This window comes from Crinia signifera, chromosome 6, assembly GCF_055691185.1.
Source record: "Crinia signifera chromosome 6, ASM5569118v1, whole genome shotgun sequence".
Classification (NCBI taxonomy): Eukaryota; Metazoa; Chordata; class Amphibia; order Anura; family Myobatrachidae; genus Crinia; species Crinia signifera.
The window spans coordinates 7,612,467-7,627,306 of record NC_139222.1 but is presented as its reverse complement, the minus strand read 5'-3'; the positions used below and the strand labels follow the sequence as shown (position 1 = coordinate 7,627,306).

The window sequence follows — 14,840 nt, the reverse complement described above, 5'->3', positions numbered from 1 at the left end:
TCTGACCTGTCGATTTTTTTTTTTCTCACACCTCAATTCGCATCCAGATGTTTTCCCATTATAAAGTATACATCTCGCAAAATTAATGGGATGCGATTTTTGGAAAACGTTACCAGAAATTGCAAAACAAATAGACCAGGTTCTGGCAGAGGAGTTTGACAGAACCATGCACAGACCAGTGAGATCTGTGCGTGGTTCTGTCCAAATAAAAGTGTAAAAAATTAATTAATAAAAAAAAAAAAGGCGTGGGGTCCCCCCCCTCCTGAGCATAACCAGCCCCAGTCTCAAAGAGATGGTCCTGTTTTAAAAAATCTTGGAGGAAAGCAAATAGGGTTTCTCTTGATTTTTAAAACCAGCACCAGGCTCAAGGGCTGGTCCTGGTTCCCAAAATACAGGGGACAAAACGAGTAAGGGTCCCCCATATTTCAAGAACCAGCACCGGGCCCAACCAGCCAGAAGGGTAATGCCACAGCTGGGGGAGACTTTTTATACAAGTACCCCCAGCCAATGCATTCACCCCATAACCGGTCAGCCTGGGCAGGGATCCTATGGAAGTGGGGACCCCCTCAATAAAGAGGTCCTCCCTCCAGAATTTTCCTGCACGGGCTGAAGATCGGGCTGTCCCCGATGCCCCTGTGCATTGGGAACCGGGCTCATAGTTGTGTAAAAATAGAAAATAACTATTGTGTATTGTTGTGGAACTATGAGTCCCAGCAAGCCTGCACCGCATGCAGGGACTTGGAGAACCACAAGTCACAGCATACGGGGCATTAGTCACAGTGTCCGCTTGGACTTTATTACATACTACAATCATCCACTCATACATTACCTATGGGTCCACCGATGGCCTGACCTCTTCTCCATGTAGAATCCATTTGGGGTTCCTGTGGAAAGAAATCATACTCACACGCTGACTTCTGTGCTCCCCACAAACGCTGTTCACACAAGCCGAGCTTCTGTTTACATCTGTGGCTCCGCCCACCAGCCAATCATGATCGAGCATAGGGATTTCTCCGATCATGATTGGATGATGGTTGGGCCTAACTCCCGGTCTGTGGGCGGAGCCACAGATGTAAACAGAAGATTGCAGTGTGTGAACAGCATTCCTGTGGAACTGGAGCAGCACAGAAGACAGCGTGTGAGTACTGTAGGATATCTTCCCACAGGAACCCCAAATGGATTCTACGTGGACAAATGGACAGGCCATCGGTGGATTTTGAGCCATGACTGGTTATGGCCAGGAGGAGGGACCCCATGTCGGGTTTTTGTTTCATGTCCACAAATTCGCACATTTTCATGACTAAAAATCGCACCATATCACATTTTATCATGAAATAGTTGATTTTTTTTTTTTTTTTTTTTTTTAATTCCCAATTTTGGAAAATGCGATTTTGTGCGATTTCAGAACCTTACAGACCTTACAGAAAATCGCATCCCATTAAATCTCTGATAGAATGCCACCCTCAGGTCCTGCCACTCAGTCTCACAATGTGGGATATATGTGATATACAGTATGTGCACCACAAATTCTTCAAGGCATACAGTATAGCACCTGAGTAACATGCTTAGAGAAAGTGGCTTGTGAAACCACCAGCGACCGTGAAGTCGCAGACTATGTGGTGCCTGTGGCAAAGAAGTTGAGGGCACATATTAATTTTTGGGTACTTATGAGTTATCCGGGCGCCCGATTTTAAAATCGGGTCGGATCGGGACATCGCATCGCATCGCATGCGACCATCGGATGCGATGCGATGCGATGCGATGACCCGATTTTTCCATAGGAATCAATGTTAAAATGGACTGAGTCCATTTTAACATGGAATTCAATGGGAAAAAGGGGTCCTTTTCATACCCCTACTATCCAAGTGGGCATGGAGTTGGATATAAACCTGTGGCGAGCGTAGCGAGCCACCGAGCCCGAAGCGTGGCGAGCGGACACGGAATACCGTCCCCTCGCGGGGCTCGCTTCGCTCGCCACGCTTCGCTCGCCACGCTTCGGGCTCGGTGGCTCGCTACGCTCGCCACAGGTTTATATCCAACTCCATGCCCACTTGGATAGTAGGGGTATGAAAAGGACCCCTTTTTCCATAGGAATCATTTTAACATTGATTCCTATGGAAAAATCGGGTCATCGCATCCGATGTTCGCATGCGATGCGATGCGATGCGATATCGCATCGCATCGCATCGGATTGTATGCCTTAACTTAAGGCATACAATCAAAAAATCGGGAGCCCGGATAACTCACAAGTACCAATTTTTGTAGCCCAGATACCATATATTTGCCAGACCTAAAAGGCTCCAAATCATTTCTCACCTGCTTATATAAGTTCATGAGGTTTTTGCGGTTCAACCTAAACATCCCCACCACCTCTAGATTATTCATTTATTTACAGTTTCTTATATAGCGCAGCCAGGGCCGGTGCAAGGCACCGGAGTGCCCCAGGCGAGTCGGGGTGGGGGCACCCCGGGGGAGGGGTTGTACCTGTCCTGCGGCGCTGTATATTTAAAGCTGGCGGCGGCAGAGATGGGTCCCTGCAGTCAATGAGCGCTATCCGCCGGGCTATGCGGAAGCGCTTCTGTTGTGAAAACACTGGCCGCACGGCGCACGCTGATTGGCTGAATCTCAGCCAATCAGCGTGCGGACAGTGTTTTCACAACAGAAGCGCTTCCGCATAGCCCGGCGGATAGCGCTCGTTATTTCTTATTGACTGCAGGGACCCCTCGCTGCCTCCGCCGCCAGCTTTAAATACACAGCGCAGCAGGACAGCTACCCCGCGGCACGGGGGGCAAAATGCCGCCCTCCAGTGGCCGGCGCCCTAGGCAAATGCCTAGATTTGCCTAGTGGTGGCGCCGGCTCTGAGCGCAGCATATTTCATTGCGCTTTACAATTAGAATCAATAGTGATAAGACAAACTGGGTGATTACAGACAGACATAGAGGATGGAGGTCCTAGCTCGCAAACTTACAATTTATGGGAGAAAGGAAGAATACACAAGAATAGGCATTATCTACAGTATAGCTGTCCCAGCAAATTACCAAGAACAGTCCTGATGGGATGTAATTAGAATCTGATCTAAGAGGGAGCCCAGGTACACCCTCGCATTGTACCTACGTGAAGCACTAAGTGGTCTGGGGACCTGGATCTTGTACGTAGCCTGCTCCCTCCTCCTGTGCAGCTCCTCCAAATGTGCAATATCACAGACACACAGCTCAACTCCTGACTGGACATGTGCTAGCTTAAGCAGGGGGACCTTTCGGGTGCTGCAGGATTTGAATCCATGACAACGTAGTGTGTTACTAATGGTAACCTTTGTGACTGTGGTCCCAGCTCTCTTGAGGTCATTGACCAGGTCCCCCCAATATACTTCTGGGCTGATTCCTCCCCGTTCTCAAGATCATTGATACCCCACGAGGGGACGCGGATACCTGTAAAGGGCGCGAGGGGACGCGTATACCTGTGAAGTTATACGCGTCCCCTTGCGGGGCTCGCTGCGCTCGCCACGCTTCGGGCTCGGTGGCTCGCTGCGCTCGCCACACTTTATATTCTCAACTCCATGCCGACGTGGATAGTAGGGGTATGAAAAGGTCGGAGGACGCGCACCGCCGAACCTCACCGTCTCGCTGCGCTTACCACGCTTCGGGTTGGCATCAATCGTGGGGTGGCGTTAACAATGGGGGGCATTTCACCCATCAGGGGGGGGGAATTTGGGGTCTAGGGGCACTTTTACATAGAATCCAATGTAAAATCGGGTCCAAGGGACCATTTCACATTGGAGGCAATGTAAAAATCGGGTCGGTCGCATCGGGTGCGATTTGGTATGCACCCGATGCGACCGACCCGATTTTTCCAACCCGATGAAGCCGACCAAGATCGGTGTGGCCGTGCTAGGAAACAAGTACCCAATATGATTTTCTGTTTTTTTTTTTTCCCCACATTGTCTCTCACAGTTGAAGTGTACCTATGATGGAAATTACAGACCTCTCATCTTTTTAAGTGGGTCAACCTGCATAATCGGTAGCTGGCCAAATAACTTTTTTGCCCCTCTGTATGCAGCGGTGTTTCTGATGATAGTAGCGGACACCTATGTAAAAATTAACCATCTCCATTTTTTTTTCCTGTTGGCCTGTTTTAAAACCATCCTTTACAACCTGATCTGTACAGGGCAAAAGTGATATACATCACAATTCGCAACCTATGAAGTCAGCAATTCTTTAAAAAGTGCAAACTCAGCTGTTTTTTGGTTAAAATCACAAAAGTCGAAATATCTCATCCTATTAAATGTCGCCCCTGAGTTCTGACCCGGTGTCGTTATTACAGAACTGCAGCAAGTAGCACATGCTCACTGATATATTATTAACAGGAAGATTACAGAAAGCTGAAGCCGCACATCTGTACCTGAAATGTGTGATGCCATATCCCTGTTAGTGACCTATCTGATATCAGCTTGACCCCTGTGGTCATGTCTATAGTTATCTTATGACTACATAAATAACAATGGGGAGTCAGATTGCTAATTAATACCACTTTTTCACAACAAGTTGAGTTGTGGCTCAGTGGAAAAAGATTCCTTGACAAATACCCTGGATCCAGTTACCCCTAACCTGACCTGTGTACCTGCCAGAGCTGATCGAGAATGGACCCATGTAAGAACTGGCATATCTATAATGGGTGCAGGGTGTGAGGATAACCCAGGTCACATTAGAAGGATCCTATTACAACCCTATGGATAGCTCACTGGCACTTGGTAATATTGTCATGTATTTCCTGTGGAGTTCCAGATATAACCAGGATACTCAGGCCACTGATATTCAATATAATGTGACATAATTTACACCGAGGCTGTATGATAATGGCCTCACTTGTATTGCAGTGACGTCTTGCCAGATGTATTTTGTATCACTTCTACAAATCTGGGTGACAGACACCTCCAATATCGTACAGTCTTTATACTGCTTGCAATACTGAAGCCCCCCCCCCACGTCCCCCCTTGGGTCAAAAGTCAGCCCCTTCCCTGCATGCACATGCCCAAACCCTGGGAGCGAACGACTTTGGTGACTTTCACTCCAGGAGGGGCGGAATGGGGAGGGCGGGGGCGGGAGCAAGGGAATACCCAGCATTTTATGGGTGTCCCCATAAAAACACCCTTTCATGTGATACAGACTCTCACTTTGGGGCTGATTCAGGCCTGTTCGCACATGTAAGAATTCAGCCCCACTGGCGATGGTGGGGGTCTGCGGATGTGTATTATCACCAATGCGCAGGACCCGGCAAGTTCTCCCTTCAATTAGATGCTGGCAGCCTGAGTGACACACAGGGGGCAATACTGGATAGACCCCAACAATGCATGGCTGTGCCCACAAAAATGCTGGGCATGCCTATAAAAACACAGGCGTTCCCCTGCCTGTTCAGGGAGGGTAGATGAAGTCGGCACCCGCACCATTCTCGCATCAATCCATGCAGCTGCGAGCACTGGTCACAGCAGAGGAAATCATTCCATGGTAAGTAACCAGAACATGATTTCCTCTGTACACGTGCACATCCATTCCCATCCCTGCACAGGGATTCATGTGGTGGTGGGGGGGGGGGGGGGGGGGTGCATCTGGCAGGGCTGGTAACCTGCTCACTGGGCTCTGGAAACACGCAGCATAGCCCGCAGGTCTGAATTGGGCCCTTTGTCAGGAATATCTCCCCTAGACTCTTATTTATGATATACAGGGCGAGTACCCATTATCTGGATGTCCAAAACATACTGAAATATAACGAAAAACTTACAGTAGGTTTTCAGGGGATGCGGTCATTTGGTCTACTGCATTATGGTCGACAGTCATTAGGTCGAATCCATTAGGTCGACATGCTAAAAGGTCGACATGACTCTAGGTCGACATGGGAAAAGGTCGACATGATTCTAGTTCGACAGGTCATTAGTTCGACAAGGTCATTAGTTCGACATTGTCTATGTCGACATTCACAAGGTTGACATGGAGTTTTTCACTGTTTTTTGAGCCAACATGTGCCGACAGGCGGTATTTCATGCCCTACCATCCACTAGGGCGTGGTGGGAGAATAAAATAGTGTGCCGAGCGTAGCGAGGCACCGTGCCCGACGCATTGCGAGCGCAGCGAGCGATGCGAGGGGATGCAGTGCACTTTAAACTGTGTCCATGTCGACTGTGTTGACATTCAGGTAAAAAAACAGTGAAAAACCCCATGTCGACCTTGTGAATGTCGACATAGACAATGTCGAACTAATGACCTTGTCGAACTAATGACCTGTCGAACTAATGACCTTTCGACCTAGAATCATGTCGACCTTTTCCCATGTCGACCTAGAGTCATGTCGACCTTTTAGCATGTCGACCTAATGGATTTGACCTAATGACTTTCGACCATAATGCAATAGACCAAATGATCCCAACCCGTTTTCAGAATATTTCTGGGATTTTATTTTTGGGGGGTTTTCATACTCACAGGGTCCCAAGGATGCATTGCGCTGGTGCGCAGGTGTTCCATGATGTCACTCGCACAATGCATCCTTGGGACAGGGGATGCCTCTGAAGACAGACTCAATGTCCGCCATGGATGCAGGGGACCAGGTGAGTATGTAAAAAAATTCCAAAATCCGGAATAATCCCTTATCCACAATGCAGGAGGTCCAACGAGAGCGGCTCCATCCATCTGTATGTGGGTGCGATAGACATGCAAGATGGTCATTGTGTGATGTAAATACTAATACTCACCACCCCAGGGTCCACTGATCGGTGCTCCAGTGAGGGCTGCCGGTCATCAGGGCTCTGTGCTGCTCCTGTGACTCCCAGTGCAGTAAAGTGATGCTACAGAGCAGCAGCTCATATTACAGTGCCGGAGGTCACAGAATCAGGACGCCCCGATGACAGTCAGTCCTGCAGCAGCTCTGATCAGTGGTCCCTGGGAAGGTGAGTATGATCAGCAGTGAGGGGAGATTGTGGTGTGTGGGGGCTCATCACAAAGGGGAGGGGGTGTGAATTACATTATAACCATTGCATTTTAGTATCATTTGTTTCCATATGGAAAAGCTGTCTACGTGAGATATTTATTTATTTATTAACAGTTTCTTATATAGCGCAGCATATTCCGTTGTGCTTTACAAAATGAGACAGGGATACATCAGACAGGGTATTTACAGACAGTCAAAAGTTAGAAAGGCCCTGCTCGCAAGCTTACAATACACAGATATTATCCTATTATTACCTGTTATATTATACATGCTGGACTTTTCCTGCTGGTCAGATAGAAAACCGAAGGCTGATTAAGCTTGAGGTGACATAAACCACCAAAGGATTCTGACTTTGAGCTGCCTGCACTTTAGGTTGTGTGTTTTGCTAGGGGTTATGTTGAGATCAGTATTAGCCAATTAGGGAGCAGGGGAGGAGTTCCTATAGTTAGGAATAGCCAGGAAGTCAGGTGATCTGCCTCTCTGGTCCGGTTTTCCACTGAGGGTGAAGTAGGAAAAGGCTAGTGCTCTAAAGAATCTTTATTTATCTGTGTGTTTTTTCTATAACCTTCTCTTCCCCCATCTTGTATCTTCTTTCTGTTCTCCCTCCCAAGGAATATGGTAGAATGCACAGTTAGTGATCCTGTCACATGGTCTCTAAATTTCCTTCTATTCCCAGTGTAAAGCTGCCTTTTCTTCCTACTCCTTTCTTTCAATCTTCTTCCATCTACTCCTTTACTTCCAGCTTTGCTCTCCCTTCCCTGGTCCTTGCTGCTGCTCGGCTTGGTGCAGACATTGCAGGCTTTGGGCTGGTAGGGGTTAAATAGCATTGCTGGGGACTGTTGTGCAGCAGGCTTTCAGTTTCTTTCTGTATGATGTGTGATTGCTAATGCAAATATTGCAGGCTTTCAGGCTTGCAGGGATTAAATAGCATTGCTGGGGTCTGTTGTGCTGCAGAGCTTTTCTCACTGTCTTCCTGTATGCTGTGTGATTGCCAATTCAGACATTGCAGACTGCAGGGGTTAAATAGCATTGCTGGGGTCTGTTGTGCTGCAGGGCTTTTCTCACTGTCTTCCTGTATGCTGTGTGATTGCCAATTCAGACATTGCAGACTGCAGGGGTTAAATAGCACTGCTGGGGTTTGTTGTACCACATAGCCTGCACACTGTATGAGGTCTCTGGAGATCCACAGCAACAGGAAATTGCTCACATAGCCATTCTGTTAGTCCACGTTCTCATTGCTGCCCCTGCAGGGACCCGGGTTTTTGCAGGGGCACAGATCATCTCAGCTCTACATGCCCCATTCATACTGCACCTTAGACCTGGGAAATTCATATGTCTGCCCTGTTCACACTGCTTCCCCTGGTCTGCCTGCCAACAAGTGTGTGGAATTTAAGAGCAGCTTTGATTGGCTGTTTAAAAAGTATCTTTGGCTGTTTAAAAGGCAGTTTTGAGCAATGCCATTAGCTTGCCTTTGCATCTTGTGAGAAAACCCAGGGTCTAGCCTGTTTACACTGCCATACACCCATGTATTACCCAATAATAACCCTGCAAAGACCTGTGTGTAATTCCCGGGGCACATCACCCGGGAATTTCACTCACACCCATTCACACTAAGACAGGACACGGGAAATGACTGTTTTCCCTGGCAGGAACCCTGTTTTTTTGTGGCAGTGAGAACGGGGAATTGGTGTCTGCTCAAGTGTTGTCTACTTTGTTCCTGCAGCCATCTGCTAGTTTGTCCTCTTTGGGACCTGTGTTGACACTCCTGTCAGCACTGTCTGTGTTGCCGGTGGCCCCGCCTCTACCTGTCTCCTCAGATGCCATTCCTGTGGTCACATCTGGTGATGCCGCTGGGTCCTCCTCTGGGTCGAACTCAGTGACCTCGGGGGGAGAAAGGGGGCGTAGGTCACATCATAGGCATTCTAGATGCCATCGCCATCAGTCACTATACACTAAAGGCCGAAAAAATTATCACGTTGCGAAGCGACGGGGTGGTATTGGTGAGGAAGCATATTGCATGTACCAGCAGTGGCAAAAAGGGCTGTTTATGTTTGCAGCTTGTTAACTAGAAACTAGGCCCTGAGAGCACATGACCCTGGTGCATTATATGCATAGGATGCATGTGATGTTCTTGGACGATGTGGGCACGTCCTGGAAGTTGTATGACGAGGAAGTCCGAAACAAGCAGTCGGGTTCGGATGTCATGGACTTCAGGTGTAATGAGGTGGAGATCTGGATGGGTTTGAAGCCGTCGGCTTTGCCTGCCACGCCCCGCTGGGCCTCTTCATCCTTTCGGGGGCATTTTCTAGGAGATGCTTCGCCTACAATGGAGTAGATTTCGCCATGCATGCACAAAATGCTGGGAGCCCCATGCCGTAAGAGACTGCCCCGGTATAAGCTGGGGAAGCCACTCCTTGGCAGTCTGCAAGGGGAACTCCTCAGTAATGCCATTTCTACTATTAGAGAAGACAGCATGGCCAGCTGGTTGCACAGGTACCCTCATAAAGAGAAGGGCAAGGTGGTCCACTGTGAATACACTGTGGTGCTGCGGCGCAGCGTGCGAGACAGGATCAAGGAGGGGAAATATGTTAACTTCTTTACGATGACGGGCGGAAAAGGATTACCACGGTGCGGGGTTCTGCTGGGCAAGATGCAACAGCTGTCTAGCCATTTCAGGGTTCTGATAGCGGTGGACAAGAGGGAGGGGCCGGTCATGTGCCTTCTGCTCAGTGTCACATGTCTTCCCAATGTCACATATCTGCCCAATGTCTCATGTCTGAGCAGTATCACATCCTGTGCAGTGTCATATGTTCTGCATAATGTCACATGTCTACCCAATGTCACATGTCTCCCCAGTGTCACATATCTGCCTAATATCACATGTTCTGCCCAGTGTCACATGTCTGCCCAATGTCACATGTTCTGCATAATCTCACATGTCTACCCAATGACACATGTCCTGCCCAGTGTCACATCCTCTGCAATGTCACATATCTAATAATATTGTATTATCTATAATATGTCCTGCACTAAGCTGTTGTTATATTTGTACCTTTAGCCATTTGGAAACCTCCATGTTTGCATTATGTAAGGATTAATAATCAGTTAGTAAATGTCCAGTGATGGCATCATGCTGAGAGTGAGGCTGGGATGATAAGAAATAACCTAATGCAGATCCCTCTTCTCCCATCAGGTTACAAGGGTGTGGTCTGACCTCCTCCTGCTGTGATGATCTCCGCTCTGTTATTACTACAAACTGCTCTTTGACCAGACTGGACCTGTCAGAAAATGATCTGTGGGATGCTATAATAACACTTCAGAAGTGTGTGCAGCCGCCTCTGGAGCTTCTGGTGTAAAATGATTGTGTTACCTCCACAAAATTGTGTTCTATACATAGGTACATTTATATCTGCACTGAATGGGGATGACTCAGAGTTGTGTAAGTCTGTCATATTGTGCACCTGGAGATAAATGTGGGTATCGGCCTGTACCCTGAGATGGTCACCTCTGTGGCTGCACCACACTTGCCCATCAGCCAGGGGTGGGAGTATCCGCCATCACCATCATTCACATCATTCGCACCATCGCTAACCCTGGTGCCAGAGACAGAACCTTGTGTATGACTTCCTCTGTATTACCCACAATTCCTCCCTCACGACCACAATCAGGAGACATGTATCGCCCCTTGTTGTACATTCTCAGCCTCCTACCAGGAATATATCAGGTCTGCCCCGAGGGATGCAGTCAGCAGGTTGACAATACAAGGTGGACAGTCCATAGGTTGACATGGTCAAAAGGTCGACATGGGTAAGGTCGACATGAAAAGGTTGACTTAAGATTTTTTTTGCATGGTGAGCAAAGAGAGCTATGCAAGGGGATGTGGTAGACTTCTACAGTGTTCATGTCGACGTAAGTCAACAAAGACACCAAAAAACATGTAAATCTCATGTTAACCTTTTCCATGATGACATTTTCCATGTCAACTTATTGCATGTGTCAAGCTTTTGTCCCTGTCCAGTAATAGTGGTCGCCCTATTGACTGTCGGTCTTAATTAGGTCATCCCCATTACCACTACCCTGCCCTGGCTCCTTCCTCTCCCTACATATAATCTGTCCTGTATGGTCAGAGGACCCCAGTATGTGACTCAGAATCAGCCCCAATCTGAGCGACCTCCTGCTGCCATTAATGTACTCTGGGCTCTGGCAGATAAATACTGTTCTATCCCCATATCCCTGACTACAATTATTAAACTCCATATTTAAAAAAAAGATTGTGTGAGCTGTCTGTCTGGTGCGGGCTGTCTGTCACTCCAGTGGTCCCTGTATATAATGGCCGGGGGTCTGTAATGCCGGGATCAGTGGGGATGCGGGCTCTCTGTCACTCCAGTGGTCCCTGTATATAATGCCCGGGGGTCTGTAATGCTGGGATCAGTGGGGGTGCAGGCTCTCTGTCACTCCAGTGGTCCCTGTATATAATGGGCAGGGGTCTGTAATGCTGGGATCAGTGGGGGTGCGGGCTCTCTGTCAATCCAGTGGTCCCTGTATATAATGTGCGGGGGTCTGTAATGCTGGGATCAGTGGGGGTGCGGGCTCTCTGTCACTCCAGTGGTCCCTGTATATATTGGGAAGGGGTCTGTAATGCTGGGATCAGTGGTGGTGCGGGCTCTCTGTCACTCCAGTGGTCCCTGTATATGATGGGTATGGGCCTGTAATGCTGGGATCAGTGGGGGCAGGGCTCTCTGTTACTCCAGTGGTCCATGTATATAATGGGCAGGGGTCTGTAATGCTGGGATCAGTGGGGGTGCAGGCTCTCTGTCACTTCAGTGGTCCCTGTATATAATGGGAAGGGGTCTGTAATGCTGGGATCAGTGGTGGTGTGGGCTCTCTGTCACACCAGTGGTCCCTGTATATAATGGGTATGGGCCTGTAATTCTGGGAACAGTGGGGGCAGGGCTCTCTGTTACTCCAGTGGTTCCTGTACATAATGGGCAGGGGACTGTAATGCTGGGTACAGTGGGGGCACAGGCTGTCTGTCACGCCATTAGTCCCTGTATATAATGGGCAGGGGTCTGTAATGCTGCCTGATGACGAAGTGACAGGCTACGAAATGTTGCCCTTAAAAGTCACTGCTATTTAAAGTCCTTGGAGTGCCGTGTGGTTGAGTTAACCCTCACCCTACCAAGTGTGTCTATTCCCATACAAGGGCACCCGTGCAGCTGGATACTGACAGTGAGGAGTGCCGGATCGACCCCAAGCCTATATATATATTTGTATTAGTGTTATGAGCCACAGCAGTGGCTCATTCCTGTTACAGTATGTATTTCTTTTAATGTCCAACTAATTTTATTGACAGAAAAGATATTAAATACATCCTCAAGTTTCATTAGTCTTCCATTCTATAAAGACATAATTAACAATAAATACTGGTGGTCACCTAAAATACTCAAAGTGCTCCACCTACACCTAGAAGGGGGTTTCATTGTTCAGTGATTCTGTGATATACCAAGTTGTATTTGAAAAAAAAAATGTATGGGCAACTTTCAGAGGGATTGATAGAGTACGAACATATGGTATCAAGGTTTCAAAGAATTTTGAAGTTAACTTCTCCTTTTGGAGTGATGTCTCTATCCAATCCATCTGAAATAAATATAGTATTCTAGGGGAAACTAGAGTTATAGGGGTTGGCGCTGTCGAGATCCATTGCGATGGTCTTCTTGACGGCCGCCGCCAACTTAATAACTTAATAAGCAATAATCGTCTACCTGGTGTAAATCTCTTACATTCTTGAGGTGAGTATATTCCCCAAAATACCCAGGATTTAGAAATAATTAAGTATATGCCCAAATCTGACTTAATGTAATCCTGAAATGCGGACCAAAGAATCTGTACCACATCGCAGGACCACATACAATGGATAAGATCTGCTTCTGGTTCCCCACATTTGTAACAATAAGAATCTTCTAGGGCAGTGCGGATGGTGTAATGGTTAGCATTACTGCCTCATAGCACTGAGGTCATAGGTTCTATCCCCACCATGTGCTATATATACAGGGCAGTACGGATGGTGTAATGGTTAGCATTACTGCCTCACAGCACCGAGGTCATGGGTTCGATTCCCACCATGGCCCTAACTGTGCGGAGTTTGTATATTATCCCCGTACTTGTGTGGGTTTACTCCGGTTACTCCATTTTCTTCCTACAATCCAAAAGTATACTGATAGGTTAATTGGTTCCCGACAAAAATTAACCCTGGAATGTCTGTGTGTGCATGTGGTAGGGAATATAGATTGTAAATTCCACTTGGGCAGAGACTGATGTGAATGTTCAAATATTCTCTGCAAAGCGCTGTGGAATCTGTGTGTGCTATATACTGTAAGAAACTGCTAATAAATAGTAAATAAATAAAGGTACTTACAGATGGGGCCGGGCTCATCTTTCCAGGGGATGGCGATGGCGACGCCATTCGCCATTCCCTGCTCCGGCGCCATCTGTGTGTCGGAAGGGGACGCGCGCGCACGAGGTGCGCGCGCGTCCCCTTCCGACGGTGCTGCCGTCCCCTTCCGACGGGCGCCCGGTGCCCACACCGGGCGCCCGCACCCCCCCACAGCCGCCTCGGGTCCCCCCAGCCCCCCTCGAGCGGGAGGCGGACAGTATTGCGTCCGCCTCGCCCGCCGGCCGCCCGGATACTGAGACGCACGTGCGTGGGGGACGCACGCGCGTCTCAGTCAGATGGCGCGCCGTGTTGCTGGCGGATCGCCAGCGGCATGCTGCTGGCGATTCGCCAGCAAGCATAAGGCTTGCCCCATCTGTATGTAGTATCTGGACTGCCGATTTTGTGATACGATCCGATGCGATGCAATGGGATTCGATGTGATTTTGCATAGGATTCAATGTTAAGAAGGTCCTGTTCATTTCCCCACTATCCAAGTGGGCATAGAGTTGATTTTATATAGCGTGGCGAGCGCAGCGAGCCACCGAGCCCGAAGCGTGGCGAGTGGACGCAGATTTCTTTAAAAGTTTTCGCCACGCTTCGGGCTCGGTGGCACGCTACGCTCGCCACAGGTTTATATCCAACTCCTTGCCCACTTGGATAGTTGGGAAAGGAAAAGGACCCCTTTTTCCCATTGAATTCTATGTTAAAATGGACTCAGACCATTTTAACATTGAATCCTATGGAGAAATCGGGACCATCGCATCGCATACGATTTGATCGCATGCAATGCGATCCGATTTCTAAATCGGACGTCCAGATACTACATAAGTACCTAAATAAATCTTCAGCCCCTCCAATAAGATGTTTAAGTTTTGGGGTAAAATAGGTCCTATGCAGTAACTTCTGATGAATTTCCATATAAGATGTAGATGTCCGAGCTGCGGAATTCTTGTGGCAACATATAAATAAAGGATAATAATTATAATACTAAAATGTCAGACTTTTATTCAAAAATGAATATGGTTTCAACATGTCTTTCATTTCCAACTCAGGAAAATCTGTCTACCACTTCAACATTACTTTTAATGATTGATCTAACGGTATGCATGATCACCATAAATGATAAATATAAGAAGTTGAGATAGACTTATCCATTGTCATATGTACTCAAAGAAGAAGTCTACAGAGGAAGACAAAGCATGAACTAAGTGGGTTTTTGGGGCACACTTGAAATATTGATTGATGAGTGCTAAGTAAAGGAATGAAGAATGGGTGTGTTCAAAACTTAACCTTTAATTAGTCACTTAAAATACATCACTTTTACCACAAAGAGTGGTGTGATATTATATTTAACAAAACAAAATTGAAGTATACAATATACAATGGCAGTGCCAATCACGTATTGTAGGTGAAAATTTCTTAACCCCTTCCC

The 14,840-nt window shown here is 47.7% G+C and overlaps 1 protein-coding gene across 2 annotated transcripts in view; it reads left to right on the top strand.

Moving 5' to 3' along the window:
• The window catches only part of LOC146007443 (NACHT, LRR and PYD domains-containing protein 3-like), a 253,821-nt gene extending 240,413 nt beyond the window's left edge, over positions 1-13,408 (top strand). For both annotated transcript variants that reach the window (XM_083145793.1, XM_083145792.1), the window contains one exon: positions 10,169-13,408. In XM_083145793.1, coding sequence (XP_083001919.1) covers positions 10,169-10,331 — 163 coding nt within the window. In that variant the 3' untranslated portion in view covers positions 10,332-13,408. The remainder of the gene's footprint in view (positions 1-10,168) is intronic.
• The last annotated feature ends 1,432 nt before the right edge of the window (positions 13,409-14,840 follow it).